Source organism: Rhinolophus hipposideros (genome assembly GCF_964194185.1).
Source record: "Rhinolophus hipposideros genome assembly, chromosome: 5".
NCBI classification, from domain to species: domain Eukaryota; kingdom Metazoa; phylum Chordata; class Mammalia; order Chiroptera; family Rhinolophidae; genus Rhinolophus; species Rhinolophus hipposideros.
In genome coordinates, this window is record NC_138051.1 from 32390776 (window position 1) to 32409690 (window position 18915).

General features: G+C 40.1%; 1 protein-coding gene across 9 annotated transcripts in view; it reads left to right on the forward strand.

The window, feature by feature from the left end:
- The window catches only part of FMN1 (formin 1), a 437062-nt gene that overhangs the window by 125375 nt on the left and 292772 nt on the right, over window positions 1-18915 (forward strand). For 4 of the 9 annotated variants that reach the window (XM_081050121.1, XM_081050126.1, XM_081050131.1 and 1 more), the window contains exon 5: window positions 6640-6757. The exons of 2 other annotated variants lie outside the window; for them this stretch is intronic. In XM_081050121.1, the coding sequence (XP_080906247.1) occupies window positions 6640-6757 (118 nt within the window). Of the gene's footprint in view, window positions 1-2973; window positions 4957-6639; window positions 6758-18915 lie in introns of those variants that run through there. 3 more of the 9 variants (XM_081050128.1, XM_081050130.1, XM_081050129.1) reach the window with 1 other exon arrangement.

The window sequence follows — 18915 nt, forward strand, 5'->3', positions numbered from 1 at the left end:
AATGTTACATTAAATAGAATCGTTTTTCAAACCAACTAAGTAAGATCAAATTTGGTAGGTTGCTTATTAGAACATTACAGTGTGAAACATTTTTCAAAATTCCCTAAATGACCAGAAGTAGTAATATTTTTCATGGTCATGAGAACCACTGGCTGGAACCACCATGCTGCTATTTCTTACTCATCTTCATATTTAGCTGGTCACTGCTTGCTTTCATTCAAAATTGTTTTAGGTCCACCTACTGCCGTTCTGACTAATCTGGGGTAGAAAGTACTTGGTTACAGTCTATGAACAGAAACCCCTCTCTCTTTACAGATTTCCCATATTAAAGTACACACATTTCATGAAGATGGACTTTGTTCATCTTTATGTCCCTGGAGCTTTGTATATAACTGCTGTTTAATAATGATTGTTGTGTGAATACATCTTTGTGATAGGAGTCATGCTTCATAAATGAAAGGGAACTGTTTGGGTAAACTGGAAAGCCTCTTGACGTGATGAGTCCTGAAGTCTGTGTCTTGACTGTGAATGCAGGAAAGCCAGCTAGGAATGTTTGCTCAATTTTTCTAAGCAGCCCCTCTAGATCCCCCCTACATTAAAACAAGGGAAAAGAATGGTCATTCTCGTGAAGCTTTTCTTTTCTGTTTTTTCTTTTTTTTTTCCCTCTGTGAAGTCAGTCTTCCATGTCATCTCAGAGGGCAAAGTACAGTATACATTCTACTGAGAGAACAACAACCTGGGCTGACACGCCTTCAGCTTCAGGACTCATGTCTGTGGTGTGCTATTTTGGCAGAAAGTGGAACTCAAGGTTTTAGAAGACTGGCTAAGTGTGTGGATTTTGGAGCCTGCTTGCCTGGATTGAAGTTCTAATTTTACCACTCACCGATGCTGTGAACATGGGAAAACCACTTCATCTTGCTGTTCTTCCAAACAGGAAAAAGAGAATAGCATTGCTATGAGTGGTTATGCCCACCAATCAGTTAGTAAATATGGAGCAACTAGAACTGTGTTTGGCACTTAGTAAACACCTAATAAATGTTAGATATTATTACTGTTTCCCACTTATTAACCGTGCAACTTCAGGCAGTTATGTTTTCTTGGCTATGGTTGTTTCACTTTTAAAATGAATCTAATAATACCTCACCTACCGTGAGGGGCTGGAATCAAATCATCCCCTGGGACCCAAGACTTGCCCCACTTGTGCCACTGGCATTGTGGGTATTGTAAGGATGCTGGAACTTTATAATTCTGCTTCATGCTATAGTGTAGAAGGGCCAATAAGCCCTTCCAGGTTGTGTCCCATTTTGCCCAAATCGGCTCAGGATGCTTAGAAACGTATTCTGGAAATCAGTAATTCATTATGTCTGAAAAAATGGAGCCTTCTCGGTTAAAGAAAAAACTCCGAATAAGTGTCCATGTCTCCCCCACCCCTTACCCGTATACTTGATGGTCTGCATAGCTCTTTAGAAGACAGATCTTCTGATCTGGTGTGATGATTTCTTTTTTTCTCAGCTATGAAGAAGCAGAAGTCTGATTTTATCAATGGGCATTTTCTCTAGACAGGAAGCTCGTTCTAAGACTTAAATGGCACCGATGGATATTTCTGCATGTGTGGTGGTGGCCTTTTGATTAAGTGTGCCCTAGTTAATAATCCCAAAATATACTTGAATCAGTAGCAAAAAGGAAAGTATCCATTTAGACAGAAAGTCAAATCAGGGATTAGGAAGTACTGTCTTTGCTTTCCCACAGGGGTTAATGGAATATAATAATATGTATACCCTTTTTTGTGTGAGGGTTCCTTTTGAACACATTGCTAGCAATGTATTATTGCAATCAGAATTTCTCAATATTAATATTTATTGAGGAACATGATTCATGTTATCAGTGTGGGACCCACAGCCATTCCTTACTACAAGAGAAGGCAAGACTATAATTTTGCTTGTGGTGACAACGATTTTGCAGGATAAACTGCTGTTTGTATTTAACACTTGGGCTCAATCTTCTTGCAGCTTTGCTCAAAGAGAGTCTGTGATTACTATTAAGCCAGTTTGAGGCTCCTGATCCATCCCAGGTGCTTACCAAATGCATGCTGATTGGATGGGATGTGAAAGAGAAACGCTGAGACCTTCAGGTACCACAGGAAGCTGTCCCAGGAGAAACCTAGGCAGCTGGGAAACAGGGCTACAGTCTGTCCACGACCTGAGTTGCCAGGTTCCCAGCAGATAATCAGAGTATTGGAAACTACATTGAGCTGATGTTGGGTCGTTGTTTTGTTTGTCCCATTTTTGTGTTAGGCAAATTGGGTCTGTGATAGAGACCTTTCAGATGTGTTGCCCCTTAGGGGAATATGGCTCCTTAGGGACCTTTGATGAATCGCTTTGCCTAACAAGGCAGGTTGTGTGTTACCTTGTAGCATGCCAGGTTTCATTCGGTTGGATCACTGAAGCAGAGAGGGGTGCCCGGCTGCCAGGATTCCTAAGGAAGCCAGGAAGTCGGAGCTGCCGAGCCAGAAGCCTGGGATTGGCCGGGAGCGTGGAGGGTAATCATTCCTGCCAGCCGGGACTATTTACTCTGCCACCCTACGGCCGCGGGACGTGGGGTGTGGTGGGGCGCGCTTGCCTAAGCACCTGTTTGTAGAACACTGAGACACTAGGGCAGAGCTGAAACAGTCGTAATCTGAAACCAGTTGTGTGGGTTTTCCTTCTCTGGCCCCAGCAGCTAAAATCTGCATTCCAGATGAAACCTGCAGGGAAGCGGAAGGAGGCACTTAAAAAAAAAAAAAAAAAAAGCTTCCAGGGCAGTAAATTCACTGCTTCTTGAGTGCCAGTCATTTTGCAATGATCGATTTCTTTCTTTCTTTTTATTTCTTTACTTTGGGCTTTGTGCGTGGCTATTGATCTGTGGACCCTGCTAGGTCTTTTTTTTTTTTTTTTTTTGGCCTGGATGGCCCAGGCTGCTGCCCATCATTTGGGTGGCGGCGGAGGAGGGTCTGGTCCGTAAGAAGCACTTCAGTCCTTTCCTGCTGATTCACTTTTGAGTGTCGTGGCCGGCTGGGTCCGTGTGGTTGAGGGCTGTCAGGATCAGCTTGCCGGCTCAGCACTTTCTGGAGTCTCCCTGGCTCACCAATGAGGAAGCGGAAAGCAACCGGGGGAACGACAGGCACTGGGGGCGGAGCTGTGGTAAAGTCCTGGGCTGGGATGACTTGGGGGCAGGCTGACTTTGCTTGGGACAAAACGCCTTTTGTCCACGGGATTAAATACGGAAGTCCCAGAGGAGCACCCTCCCCAGCCCGTGTGTAGTAAGGTGCTGAGCCGCAGCCGCTCTGGCCATCGAGCTGCACCGACTGTGCAGTTGCCCCGGGTGCCCCATCGTCGCGCGAGCAAACCGGAAGGAGGGCACAGGGAGGGGACCTGAGAGAGACCAAGTGTGCGGGCTGTGGCTCTGGCCGAGGAGGCTGGCCGTCCGGTCCTGTTGCTCTCTGTCCTGGGAGTCAAGAGCCGATGGCGTGGATACCCTGAGAGCGGAGGAAGGCAACGAAAGTCAGCACTTGCCCTGAGGGCACAGCCGTGGGACATGGAGGACGTTGCTAACTCTCTGAATGGCAGTGATGTCTCGGAACCAGAAAAACCTGAAGCTGGCCTTGACATGGCTCAGTCGATCCTGAGCAAGTTCTCTGTGAAATCCCTGTTTGGGTTTACAAGTAAATTGGAGTCGGTGACGCCGGAGGAGGAAGATGCCGTGCTGAAGGCGTTCCGCAGTTTAGTGGTGGATCCCCCGCCTCGGCCTGATGAGCCCCGGGATGGCTCAGGTCTTCAGCAGGCAGAGCTTCAGGTTCCACCTGACCTCGGAAATGATGGGACGACTCCCAAGGTGGAGACAGAGACCGAGTCAGAGGGAAGTCAGAGAAAGGCAGAGGCAGGGATTTCGCTCCCCGGTCAAGAACTGGTTCCACTCACTGCACTGAGTGTGAGCACAGACGATGTCATTTTGGTTCGCGGGACCCTCGTGAACACCACCAGTGATTCTGACTCTGATGATGGTGGTCAGGACTCAGAAGAGGGAGACAACACCAATGGCCCGAAGGCCCCTAGTGTTGTTTTATCTAAGCCATCTGAGGAGCCCAAAGACAAGCCAGGCGATTGTAGGGAGAACATTGCCACTGGGGAAAGGCATGGTGCAGAGTGCTCTGCGGAGGGTCCTCAGGGGACTCCACCTGAGACAGGGAGCAAACCAGAACCTGGCAATGGTGGGCTTCAGACAGAGCACAGCTCCAGCAAAGGACAAGCTGGAGAAGATGGTTCCCAAGTTCTACCTGTGGTCACAGACCAGACCTTGAGTGTTGGTGTCACTAAGAGCCCCTCTTCTAAAAAAGAAGTCCCTGGAGAGAAGTCATTCCAGCTTCCTGCTTTTTTTAGTGGGCTTCGTGTGCTGAAGAAGGGGGCTCCAGCCGAGGGTGGGGAGACCATCACCGAAATTAAGCCAAAGGATGGGGACCTGGCTTTGCTCAAATTGACCCAGCCTGTTCACAAGTCCCTAGCACAGGCAGTGCCACAGGTGGTGAAGCCTGGGGAGAAAACAAGTGATCTGAAGGCCACTCCCACTCTCCTGGAGCAGCTCTCCCAGCTACTCAGCATTGACATGCCCAGGGCCGAACTGAAGGCAGAAGACCCTGAGCCGCCCAGGGGAGAAGAGATGGGCTGCAGCGCTGCGAAGGAGAGCGAGAGCGGCCCCGGACAAACACCAACCCAGAGTGGGGAGGTCAAGACAAAGCCACCAGAAACCGCCCTGGAAGCCTTTAAAGCCTTATTCATCCGTCCCCCCAAAAAGGGGACCACCGCTGACACCTCTGAGCTGGAAGCTCTCAAGCGCAAGATGAGGCATGAGAAGGAGTCCCTACGAGCAGTGTTTGAACGGTCAAAGTCAAGGCCGGTGGATGGCCCCTCTGATTCCAAAAGCGTATGTAGAATTGGGTTTTACATTTTGTTACAAAATGTGATGCTGTTGTATTTCTTTTCAGGTTTCCTGTCAAAGGGAACCCCAGTTACCTCTTAGTGACTGTCTTTTAGGTGAAAGATGATTATAATGAAATTGTCCTTGTAAGGAGTATGGAGGTATAGAGTTGGACAGAAGCGTTGTTATAGTCCCTTACATTTGTCTGGAATGTTACAAGTGGGATACATGTAAAGATGTGCTGGTAGGAAAGGGAACCTGTTGCTCGAAGTTTAAATGTTACTAGTAAATGTTCTTGTAAAAACTAAGCAGCACGAGGATGCGATACAACGAGGAAACACAGTTTAGATTTCCTCACCTCTTAATTAGACACCTGTGTGAAAACTGTTTTTCCTTTAAAAGCCTGCCATGTGGTGGAATACATGTTTGTGATATGATTAAATGTTGCGTGTCGGTTACAAGGCATCCTGACTGGGCACTGGGTTTAAAATGCAACCTGGGTTTTAATTCTAACTCCATTTCCTGTCTGGGTGACTTTGATCATCTCTGAGTCTAGTCTCTTCAATGAGGAAAAAAATAATAACCCTCAGCTTATATGGTGATTGTGAAGATTAAGTAAAGTAAGCACATGTTAGCTATGTAATTAATAAAAACTGTTATTCAAAGAAAATTCGATAATTTATAAAGCCTAGCAAGCACCTATGCAGCAGATCTTACAGGTTCATAAGGACAGCAAATAGAATTTCTTCGTTAGTATCAACTCAGAACACAATCATTCCCTTTTAAATGTTTGATCAGTTAAAATGTTAAAAATTAAAAAGTCTTTGGAAAAAAATTATCTTGGGTTGTAGTGAAAAACTAAACACAGTATAACATTCTCATAGTTATAAAAAAATCAACTCATGTAAAAATAGCTTGAAAAAGAAAGCCATCTCATTATTACTTTTTAAATAGGAAAGAAAAAGAGAATTGAAATTAGCAAGTGGAGTGCTTAGAAAAGTGTATCTTGGCCTATAGTGAATGTTCATGGAAAATGTAGCCATTATATTATAAATAATCCTGGAGTTGTTTGGGATACACTTGTAAACATTGCTATAAATGTACCTGAGTATAGTACATTTGTATTTATATCTTCAACTCAAAGTACATTTGTGATTATTTTTAATAGTTATTATAAAAATCATCTATCAAGTGTTGTGTAATACTTGGCCTTGAGGTCTTTTCATTGAAGTATAATTGACATATAACGTTGTATTAATTTTAGGCGTACAATATGATTTGACATTTGTATGTATTGCTAAAGGATTACCAAAATAAGTCTACTTACCCTCTGTCCCCATACAAAATTATTTTTCTTGTGATGAGAACTTTTAAAATTTACTTTCTTAGCAACTTTCAAATTTGCAACACAACATGATTGACTGTGGTTACCATACTGTATGTTAATTACATTCCCATGGCCTTGAGTTTTTCTTTTTTTGTTTTGTTTTGTTTTCACTCCCACTGATCACTTTACATTTCTGGGAAAGGATTGTATTGTAGTGAGATGTTTCCATTACACCCAGTGAGCTCAATGTGCAACTGGTCATTAATATTAATTTTAGAGTTAGCATGTTTGTTTTCAGGGAATAATTGGCTTTGGGCACATTTCATTTAACGTATTCCTTTTGTTGCCCACTTTTTAAACAGCCTGACCACAGCCCCACTGAGCAGGACGATAGGACTCCTGGCAGACTCCAAGCTGTCTGGCCACCCCCAAAGACAAAGGACACTGAAGAAAAAGTGGGATTGAAGTACACTGAAGCAGGTAATGTGAAAACAAGCCAGGTGCCCAGGAAAGAATCTCTTACTGCAATGGCTTTTAGTTCTAATTCAGTAGACTCTCAGTATTTGAGTTTTTGTTTGTTATAAAATGTAATGCTGAAGGCTTTTGTTTTTGGTTGTGCTTTTAAAGTGAACCCTTGCACACTTATCATTAATGAATCTCTGAGAGATGAAAGGTAAATGCAGTGGAATGAATGAAGGGGGGCATGTGTGTAAAGTAGGAGAACCTTTGAGGAACTAATGGAGAAGGTAGATTACAAATTCCTCAGGAAGCAGGTGCTTGGCCCTCATATAATGTTGTGGGAGCTGGCAGGGTTGCTGGAAGAGGCAGAGTATGATTCCCCAAAGCTGTAATCTGATTTGTTTGTCTTTGAGTAATGCTTTTGAGCTACAGAAACCTTGTGTAGAGTGAATGTACAGATACCATATCAGTTACTCTTTCACTTTTGTGAGACAAAGCTTTATTTAATTCATGACCATTTTTAAAGCAATCTAACTCGCTGGAAACCTTCCCAGGACTTTTGCTTGAATATATTTAAATGGAATGGGAACCTAGGTATTTTTACTCTTTAAGTGAAAAGTTCACATGAAACTTTTAAAAAATGAAGAATGAGAGGACAGTATATCTTAATTGTATATGTGTGTGTCTATAGTTGTCGCTACTGAAAACTGTCATCTTCCTGTTATTAAAGATTATCTCTACAGGCTTATATTTTGCTGGTTGTCTTAGGTATATAGGTATATTAAGATTGGTCTATCGGCTTATAGAGAAATACTTCTTTCAGTTCCTATTCATTGATAGACATAAGTGGATCAAAGTTTGCATAGTTTAGTAATGTGTGGGTTCTCTGCAGTATCATCAAATTACTTTAGTAATTGAGTACACAGATGAATCTCGAGTTGGCAACCTCATTCTACAACCTGATTGCTTGTAGTCTCCATTTGCACAATTACAAACTTGGCTACCCCAAGGTGTCAACTTCTGCTTAGCATTTTTTTATGCAGCGCTTGACTTACAGAATGAAAATTATTATATCCTTAGTGGAAATATGTATATAACCTTCCAATCTTTTTTCCTTCGTTTGATTTTCCAAAATTGAAATGCTTGTGATTGCAACTTGGAACCACCTTACCAAGTTATTTTTCTCATAATCTCGCACAGTTTGAACAATGAAAAGTATTGAAGTTTGCTTTTAATGAAAAACCAGAATCCTGTGAGTCCTTCTTCCTTGTTTATATCGGTGATCTTAGTCTTGTCCCTCTCAGTGTATCACGGCAACCTTCCTTTTAACGAGCACTTGCTAAGTAGAGAAGGAAATAAATGTCAGTAATAGTTTGGGGGTGTTTATACTTCTACAGAGATTCTTTCGTCTTCACTTCTGTACTCTTCCATTTCCGGAAGCTCAAAGGAGCACTGTAATTTACCTCATGAGTGGCTTTCCCAGTCTTTTTTTTTTTTTTTTAATGGAATGAAATGTGTTTTCAGAGATCTCTAAGATCTTGGATGAGATGGGGAAAAGGAGGAGGAAGGGGTGAATAATGATAGTTGTCTTGGCTGGGCTCTGACGGCACAATGACATCATGCGACAGAGAGAAGTCAGCTGTTTGGAGAAGGCATCTAGGTCCCCAACCAGTGCCCAGGGGTGGCAGTACTGTGGCTTACTTACTCAGCTCCCAGGTCTGACACTCGCTTTCTTAAGAACCTCTTAGGTGCTCATTATTATGCTGATACACTTTGGAGTTATTAAAGACATGTAAGATACCCCATGCCTTCAGGAAATATTTTTAACCCCCTACTCAAAACCAGCATACGGTTGCCTTGAAATTTATTGCTAACCTTGAGGAAGTTAACACTCTCCATGTTATTGTCTTAAGCTCTGTTGTTGAGAAAACTGGAGTCTTACAAGCATTTGGTTTATAACAACACATTCTGTGGTATTGGCATTTGTTTCCCTGCCCGTAGGGAAACAAAAAATTTGCTACTCTGTAGGAAGCACAGAAAAATTAGATCAAAAATATTTCAAGGTATTTGAAGTCTTATGCGTTTACATCTTTGGTGCTTTTAGTTTTCCTAGGGTGTATTATTCATTAAATTAGTGAAATGGGAGGTCAGGACTCTAGCATTCATATTTCAAGTGTGGAATTGCAATTCTGTGCTGTGACATCTATGTCCAGTTCTTGGCAGAGATGGAAAAGAGATTGTTTTTCATCGTGAGTCTCACACTGTCCTTATGCTGCCCTCGGCCACTTCGGACTTACCACTGCTTGGATTTCCCTCTATTCAGACTTTATCATTAGATGATCTTTTTTTTTTTTCTCTCAGGGCTTAAGATATCACCTAATACTGTAAACTCACTTTTGTTCAAGGATAAAAAGAAAGAGGGCTGATATCAGAGAAGCTGTCCCCTTAGACTACTGCTTCTTGAATGCTCTTAGCCCTATGAAGGTGGCTAGCCACTGTTGCTGGTGCCCACTGCTCAGGATGCCCTCTCCTGCCATTTCCAAAGCCATCAGCAGCATCTGTAGCTGCTGACACTGTGACTACCTCCCTTGGCAGCTAAAGCCTTTGGCTCCTAATAGAGCCTCGGATGCCATTCTGATGACACTGTGCCCACCCTCTAGGGCAGTTCTGCCGCCAATCTATGAGCTCTTGGAGCCTTGGTGATGTGGCAGTGGAGAGAAGCACCGGACCTGCCAGAGCTGTCACTGAAGAGACTACCACAGGTGTTGGAGTTCACCTCCACGACTCAGGGAGGGTCCCCAGTAACTTACTGTTGTGCCTGGGTTGCTCTGCTCAAATAAGAGAGAATTGCTTTCTCCTATCTTTTAGCTGTGCTTTCTTACATTATTATCAATGCACTCCTGCCTTGTATTTGGAATGTTTCAGCAATTTTGAGTGAAAAGAGAATTTTTTTTCCCCTTTTTCCTTGGAATTGGGCTAGGGACCATCTGCGTGACAGATCCCTTGTTCTTCTCAGAATTACCTTTCCCTCCTCTGAATACAGGAGCTTTCTATTAAAACAAGCTTGTGGGATGGTCTTGCTTTTTGAGACAAAATGTTTTAGTGGGCACCTCACATCCTTAAATGGTTAATCAGTGCGTGGTGAGTCCAGGCCACTTTTCTGTGGGGCAGACCAGAAACATCTGGATACAGTATACCTGAATAGCCTGTGAAGCATGGGGCTGCGTAAAACCCATCAGTAAATTGCTCAAAGTCTTTAAAAAAAAAAAAAACTAGAAAGCATAAAGATGTTCTGTTTCCGACTCATTGAATCATAGAGTTAATATAGGGTTAAACTTTATCTTAAACTTCAATAAAAATTTTTTTCTAAACCAATTTAGGTCACTTTTTTCCTTTGTGAAGTATAAATTTACATATACTGTGTTTGCCCAAAAATAAGACCGGTCTTATATTAATTTTTGCTCCAAAAGACACATTAGAGCTTATGTTCAGGGAATGTCATCCTGAAAAATCATGCTAAGGCTTATTTTCCAATTATGTCTTATTTTCGAGGAAACACGGTATTACTAGATCAAACAGGGTCCTGTTAAGGGTCACGTGACACACTCAAATTGGGTGATTTGATTGAGAGAGAGTGTATTAGAGACTATTTACAAAGGTGTGGGCAGGGTTTAGAAAGAGCAATAAGAGATGGAGCAGTACATGGGGGCTGGGGGTGGTGAGAAGTTTTTATAGCCCTAGACCTGAATGGGGCAAGAGTAACAGAAGCTCCTGGGAAACACAGAACTTCAGGGGGAGGCTGAGTGATATGGAGAGGGCTGCCCCACAGGAGCCCAGCATGAGCAGGGGCCTTGAGTGGAGGTCTGCAGTGACCAGAGGGAAGGGAGCAGGGGTGGGGGGTGGGGGGTGAACACCCTGACCCTCTTCCCTTGCTTTCTGGTCTCCCACCATCTTCCCACTGGCCAAACCCAGAGAGAAGTTGGAGGACTAGAAGCTACTTAATGCCTTCCCTTTAGGCTCAGAACTGGGGGCCAGAATAGCGTGTAGAAGCTGGGAGAGTGGCTCCAGAAAGGCAAATAGAAGATACCCAACACAGGTACACTGCCAACAGACTCCAGGTTAAAGAAGGTTCCAGCGCCCCTCAGCCTGCGTGAAGGATTGGCATACACTTACAAATTACAACTGACCACATAGGGTTCTATACAATGTTGTGAAAAGAAAAACTTCTGTTTTTTTGTCATCCTGTGGAAGGGTTCTGTTTTCTACTCCAGTCAGTCCATAGAAAATATAAGAGCCATCATTCAGAGCCTTGCTCTGTGGATACCTTCTACTCCTTAAAGAAGTAGAAGCTTTGTTTGCAGGTCTCAGAAAATCTTCCATTAGGTTTAAATGTATCTCTATATTGCAGAATAAAATAACAAATCTGGAAATAGCCACAAATATCACAAAGCAAAAGAAACTTTCTATAATCTTGTTCCATAGAGAAACCATTGCCAACATTTTGTAGTATGATAGGCCTGTGTGAATTTAAGACTTAAAAAAATTTTTGATCACACTCTACAGATTGCTTTTCTCATTTAAATACTTGCCTGTATCTTTGACTTTTGCTACATTTTAAAAGTGGTTGTATTTATAGAATTTTTTTTCCAGTTAGTATAAGTAATATAATAATAGAAATAACAATGCTATAAATATTTTTCTTTAATTAAAGTTTATTGGGGTGGCAATTGTTAGTAAAGTTACAATGCTATAAATATTTTTGTTAATGGTTTTCTTTAATTATTTTAGTATACATTCCTTGTAGTGGAATTGCTAAGGGTATATATACCTTTTTAAGGTTTTTGATGCATAATAAAAAATTGCCAAAGTTGCTTTTTTATACTGAATATATTTAGATAAAAAGTAATACTTTTAAAACAAGATGTTTCCTCCTCTTTATCATTTGCTTTTAATTTTACTTGTAATTTTTGGGGTACAGAAGTTTTAAATATTTATGTAGTCAAATCTATCCTCGTTTTATTTTATAACTTTTTAATTTATTTTGTAACATTTTATTTTATAACTGGTTTAGGAAGGCCTCCCATATTCAAAGGTCATCTATATTTTCAAATTTCTTAAATGATTACTTTCTACCTCTTCTTTTCCTCTCCTTCCATTTCATGTCAGAAACTGTATTTTTGGTGTATAGCCTGAGGTAGAGATCTGAGACAACTTCGTTTTTCTAAGTTGCTAATTTTATAGCAGGCCACTGGAGTATTATTCCTCTCCGTGCTAAGCATGAGACTGGGGCTTTCTGTTCTCTTTCATGTGTTTGTATTTTGCACCAGCATCTTAATTATTGCATCATGATAAAGCATCTCAGAATCTGTTCAGGTTCTCATGCATAGTCTTTAAAAATATGTTTGTGGCTTTCCTATTATTTACTCTTGCAGAAAATCTTAATTTGCTTTGTTAAGTTTCAAAAAGATCCCTTTGGATTTTTATTGGAATTGCATTAATTTATAAATTGACTTGGAGGTGGGAATGAAAATTGAGATCTTTTCAAATGCTTAGTATGTCCACCTAGGAATATAGTTTATAAAACTATTCAAATTTTCTTTTATGTTTTTTAGTGAACTAAATTATACATATATATGTATATATGTGTGTTATATATATAAAAGTTTATATATACTATATATAATATATATACCAGGGGTGAAAAAAAATGTATACAAGTGGACACTTTAGTCAATGTTGCTCAAGCAGTAGTTTGTTGTCATCAGAAGTGTCTGGACGCTGATGGTAACCACTTTGAGCACCTCTTGTAATTGCTGAAGTCAAACATGACTTGTATTCATCTTTTGTTATCAGTATATTGTGAGTATTAAAATTTTAATAGTTTTCTTTCCTTTCTTAAAATGTGTATACATTTTTTTTTGGCACCCTCTGTATATAAAATCTCCTGTACTTTTTTCTAAATATAGTCCCAGGCATATTATTTTTAAAAAATACATGAGATGAATTTGTGTCTTGTGGGTTTTTTTTCTTAAAAGTCAAACGCTTTCCTAAGAATCTAGTGACTCAAGCAAGCCAGGCAGCTCCTCTGTGAATTCCCCTTTTTCCCCACTCCCCCAAGGCTAGGGCTGGACTGACTGCAGGACACAGGGGACCGACTGATCTCAGGGGTACCTTCCCTCAGTTTTACTCTGGTTAGTGATTCTTCACATTCCGTGACTCCTTTAAAAAGGTAGTGATGAAAGAAAGCTATGGAAGAAGACACTGCAGTTAATTTTGCATATATTTCAGACCCTCCTCTCCCTCATGCAGTTAATGTTGGTGCGGTTAAAATGGTACCATTCAGGGAACTGGCAGTGACTCAGTGACCCATGGAACAAGGGAGAGAAAAGTCCAAGGAAAAGCACTCATGTTTGCTGAAACAAAATGAACTGTGCATATTTGGTTTCTCTTCCAGTGTGCATCTGGAAAACCTCTCCTCTCCCCAGGTTGTACCTCAGAGCTGGCCTGGAGCCAGGGGGTGGCAGGTAGACCACCCTGCTGAGTGAGCACCACGGGGAAGGGTGCCACTGCGGCCAGCATACTCATCTGAGTGAGCAAGCTGATAATGCACTTGGCATCTCTGGAGACTTACTTACTCCACCCAGGATCTTGGAGTCGCTCAGGAACATCCCTATTTAGAGTAACTTTGGTTCAGATAAAAAAATAAACCCATCCCTCAACTTAGCTGAGATCCACCTACTTTCTGGTTTGTTTCTAATTTGGATTCCCTTGGTTATAAAGGGATAGAGCTGTTGGCCACCCCTCCTGGTGAGTCAGACTCCTTACCTCACCAGCCAGGGAGAGCTGTAAATATTTGGGAATATTTTATTGGCCTACTGTCCTTTTTAAAATTTCTCCATTCATAGTGAATGGGCTGCATTAGCCATGAGTGGATTTTCCTTTAATATCATATGTCTAGATAGATTATCCTGAGTGTCCTCTTTCTTGGTCAAGGCGATGAGTTTGTGCGTTGTATATTTTATAGGCTTTTGTGGTAAGTGACCATCACTGGCATGGAATTATGCTGACAGCCCGTACACTAGAAGCTGTGCAGACTAAAGACCGGGAAACTTTTACATTTTGTGCCTGGAGAAAGAGTATATTGGGAAACTAGAGGTGAAATGAATGGGTTAAACTTCCCCTTACTGGATAGCTGGGAGCCTTGGGGAGGAGATTGACTTCCCCAACACAAATGGGAGCTAAAGCTTGACATTAAGCAAAGGGAATCCCAAAATGTGAACCAGTGACTCAGGAATCACATGCTGTGTTCAGGAAATACTAGTAATGGTCTTTGGCTCCGGAGAGTAGAAGCAAGAGATTAATATTGTAAAATTCCAGATTCTGTAATTTTAAAAAAGTTAGAGCTTCAAACATCTTAGAAATCATTTAGTTCATCCTATTCACTTTACAGATGGCCAGAGAGGTCATTACTTCCTGAAGGATAACACATAATAAGAGAGCTTACACTTTGAAATTACACTTTGAAGCAAAGAACTACAGCTCTAAGTCGAGAGTGATGGCTTTTTTTTTTTCTGCCAATACACTGGGATTTAAAGATCTCCAAAGAAAACACAGGAATGGAGTATTTAAGAATTATGCTGGTTATTAAAAAAAATCACGGGAGCTGAGTGAGTCAATCTGAATAATAAAGGGAAACATATGAGTCCACACTGGCTCACCAGACATCTCAGAGATTGAGTAGGTCACTTCCTACTGCTTTTTTAACTCATAAGAAAGGGAAGTTTTCATAGTATTTTGAATGCTATCAAGGCTCACTTTAGCAATTCAAAGCAATTTAAAGCAAATAAAAATGCTCTGGTTTGCAGAATCTTGCAAAGTTCAGGAGGGGCTCAGTTAACATTTTGAGCCACGGTTTGTGTGCTAAAATGTAGACGTTATTTGATTTTAGGAGGTACATGAGCAAACATTTTTATTTTAATGATTGTATATTTCAGTAGTTTTGTTGTGTCTCAGAGAAAATAAAATGAGTGCTCAAGTCCACTCGAAGCCTCTTCTGGGGAGACGCGAATGAAGTTTGATTAGACCATATCCCTATGCCACGTCTTTACAAATACCTCCGTTCAATGTTTTTCTTCTTTCTGAAAACTTCTATCCACGTGGCCTCATTTTTCTTCTCTCCCTCACATCTTCATCTGTTAGCAACCACCAAGTGTGGTGAATGGAGTATTTCACTGAATCCCCCACCAAGCAGCTTCTCCATCTTTCCGTCTCCAGCAGCGTCCCCTGGTCTCCCCCACCACAGCTTGTCATTTGTAGTTCATGTACGGGCACACCTCAGAGACTCACCGCAACAAGGTGAGTCCTACTCTTTTTACTGATGGAGCATTTTGCCTTCTACTTGTAAAAAATGCAACATCTGTGAAGCGCAATAAGGCAAAGTGCAACAAAAACAGGTACACCCGTAGCCCCTCCCTCTCCCTTCAGTGTGCCCATAGACTTCAACCACCTCAGCAGAGAAAGGCATCGCTTCTTCAGATCCCTTCTCCACAGAAAGCAGCTGGGAAATTGTAAAATGTCCCCTCCTCTGTAGAAAGAACAAATTGCTGTATTTCTGAGAAATAATTAAACACAGAGTTTCAATATCTAAACTCTTTGAGCATCTTCCCCCGCCACCCCTTCCAAATAAAGGGAGGCACTAGATGAAGGAGTGAGGACATAAGATGAGAAAGGTAGAAAACTGCCTCCGAGGGAAAGGAAAATTCAATCAGGGAAATCTCAAGGGCATAAGTTTGGAATTCCCTTTACTGCGGGTTTCACGGGTTTGAGCATCAAATAGACTTGGATTTGAAGCGTGGCTCTGTCATGTATGTACCAGCTGTGAGCGGAGGCAATGTCCTCATTCATAATCATGAGGACAATGATAATTTTAAATATTATTGTCAAGATAAGATGAGGCATACGTGAAGTTCAATGGCATCACAATTGGCTTTTTTAAACACATTTTTATTGAAGTATAACATACATATGGCAAATTGCTCATATTACAAGTATATAGTTGTTTAAATTATAACAAAATGAACATAGTCATGTGACCACCATGCATATCAAGAAATCGTACATTACCTACACCCAGAAGCCCCTATTTTGCCCCCTTCCATTCACCAAAATTTCCCTTTTCCTGAAAAGAAACCAGGATCGTGACTTTTAACACCAGAGGTTAGTTTCACCTGCTTTTGACCTTGCTTCTTTCCTTCAAGATTACACTTGTGAGAACCAAACAAGTTGTTGCATATATATGGAGTTCATTCATTTTCATTGTCCTGTATGTAGTACTCCATTGTATGAATGTATTACAGTATATTTACCCATCCTAATGATGATGGACAGCGATGTGGTCCCCAATTTTGGACTGTTATGAATTTGTTGCTATGTACTTCCTTGTACATGTACGTGACTTTTGCACAGTTCTCCTGAGTACATACTTGGCGTAGAGTAGCTGGTCGTAGAGTATGTCTGTATTCAATGTCAGTAGCTTATAAAAACCAGCTTTCCAAAGTGATGTGTTAGTTTATACTCCCACCACCAGGGCATCACAGTTCCAGTTGCTCCACATCTTTGCCAACATTTTGTGTCCTTGGTCTTTCTAATTCAAGCTGTTCTGGTTTTATTGATGTTTCCTCTATCAACCCCTTTTTCATGTCTATTGGCTGTTGGAGCTCCTCTTTTGTGAAGTGCTTATTCGAGTTACCTGTCCAATTTTAATAAATTGTCTACTTTTGATTTTGTAGAGAAGTTCTTTTTACTGGATATGAGGCTTTGGGTTAATTCTGTTGGAAGTACAGGTAACCCCCATATAACACGGCACTTCTATAACACGGTTTTGCTCTAACACGGTTCGAAAATTGGGAAGCCCTCGTACAATACGGCGTCCTAGAACTTGGTTTCACTCTAACATGGTTTGAGAATTAGAGAAATCCTTGAGTAACACAGAGCGTAATAAGAGCAAAAGATATCTCATTTGAAATTAGGGAAATCCCTGAATAACACGGAACATAATAAAAGCTTTTAAGAACAAAAGATATATCATTTGAAATTTTTCATTCGAGCGTGGATGTCATATCAGATTTGACTGCAGAATTTTAAAATTTATTAGAATTTTAAATCCATTTTGTTTGTGGAATATTAAGTTCAGAGGATGAAGATATCTTGTCAAAAAAAACAAAAGCACCATGGTGCTTAGTAGTGGTGATGAAGAAAACACTAATACATATTAATATGTTACATTTTTGGTGAAAGTTACTTTAATAAAGATATTTCTCTTAATTATAAAAATATAATAGTATGTTTTTTTTAAATTTTTGGAACCTAACCCCCTTTTTTGTACTAGTTCTTTGTTTCATATAACATGGATTCGCATAACACAGCATTTTTAGGAATCTAACAACTGTGTTATACGGGGGTTACCTATATTTTCTCCTATTTTGTGGGCTGTCTTTTCACTTTGTCAATGGTGCCTTTTCATGAATAGGGATTCTCAGTTTTACAATAATCAAATTTACCTTATGGTTAGGGCATTTGGAGCATTTTAAAAGTAATTAATCCTTCCCTTATTCAAGTCATGAAAATAACTCAACTTATTTTAAATAGGCATTTGTGTTCTTCATTTGTCACTTAGACCTATAATACACTGGCATTGATTTTTGTGTATGAGTTGAGGTGAGGTCAAGTTTGTTTTTTCTATATCCAAAATACTTTGATTTATTTACTGAAAAACCCACCTTCCTTCCCCTGGACTGTGTTTTGTTCCACCATTCTCTGGGCTAATCTAACCTTGTAACAGTTTAACAGTCTTAATGATTATACCTCTGTAATAAGTCATGATCTACTAGTGTGTGTCCTCCTGCCTTGGTTAGTCTCAGCTCTTCGTATTTCCATATGCATTTTAGAATTACTTTTTATTGATTTGGATATGATTTTTATTGCTTTGACATCTGTATAATACATGAACATAGTATATCTTTTCTTAAATAACATATGTATTTGAATATAGTCCTCTAATTTTCCTGTGTTTAGAGTTTTCTTTGTAGTTTTATACAATTTCCTTTAAATTTAAAATTTTTTCTGAGTATTCTAAAATTTTTGATGCAATTGTGCGTGTTTTTAAAAATGCAATTTTTTGACTTTTTTGTTAGATAGAATCAATCAGTCTCTCTCTCTCTCTCTCCCTCTCCCTCCTTCTCTCTCTCTCTCACTGACCTTGTATTCAACTTTGTATCTTGCAAACTAGCTACCACACAGCTTTTGTTTCTTTGGAAAAATAAGGAGATCTTTCCATGTCAGTACACGGAACGTTCTCATTCTACCTTATTTTTTTAATGGCTACATAATAATCAATAAAATAGTAACTGTAACTTATTGAAATATTCCCTAATGTATAACTCTTTTAATCACTTATTTCACTGTTATAAACAATACTTTAATGAAATTTTTGTACATCTATTTTGTGCATAGCTTTAGGTACTCTGGTAGGATAGAAGCAGAATTGCTGTGTTACAGTCCTTGCCCATTTTAACCACTGGTAGATACTGAATAATTGCCCTCCCAAAGTATTGAACCAATTAATGCTAAACTAAAATAAGAATGCCCATTACTCAGACTTCACCAATATTCATTTAATTTATGCCAGTTTAATGGTTAAAAATGGCATACTGTTGTTTTTAGTTTGTATTTCTCTGATACTAGCGTGGTTGAATATCTGTTCATTTTATCTTGTTTTGTGACTTGTTGGTGTTCTTTGCCCTTTTGTAATTGGGTCTTTATTCTTATTGATCTGAAGGAGCTTTTTATATATGAAGGAAATTAGTCTTTTGACTATTATATATATCTCTCTATCTCTATCTATCTATCTATCTATCTATCTATCTATCTATCTATCTATCTATCTATCTATCTATCTATCACAATGTTAGTCTCCAGCTTGCCACGTCTTTTACCTCCTCCTGTCTTTCATTATATGGAAATTTTATGTTTTATGTAGTCATGTCTTTTCTGGATTTGTTGTTGATCTTAAGGGAGTCTTTCCTAACCTAAACTTTAACAATATGTATATTTTAACTAAAACACACACATATGTTTAGTTTTTTTCAATCTAGAATTTTTTTTTTGTATGTGGTATAATC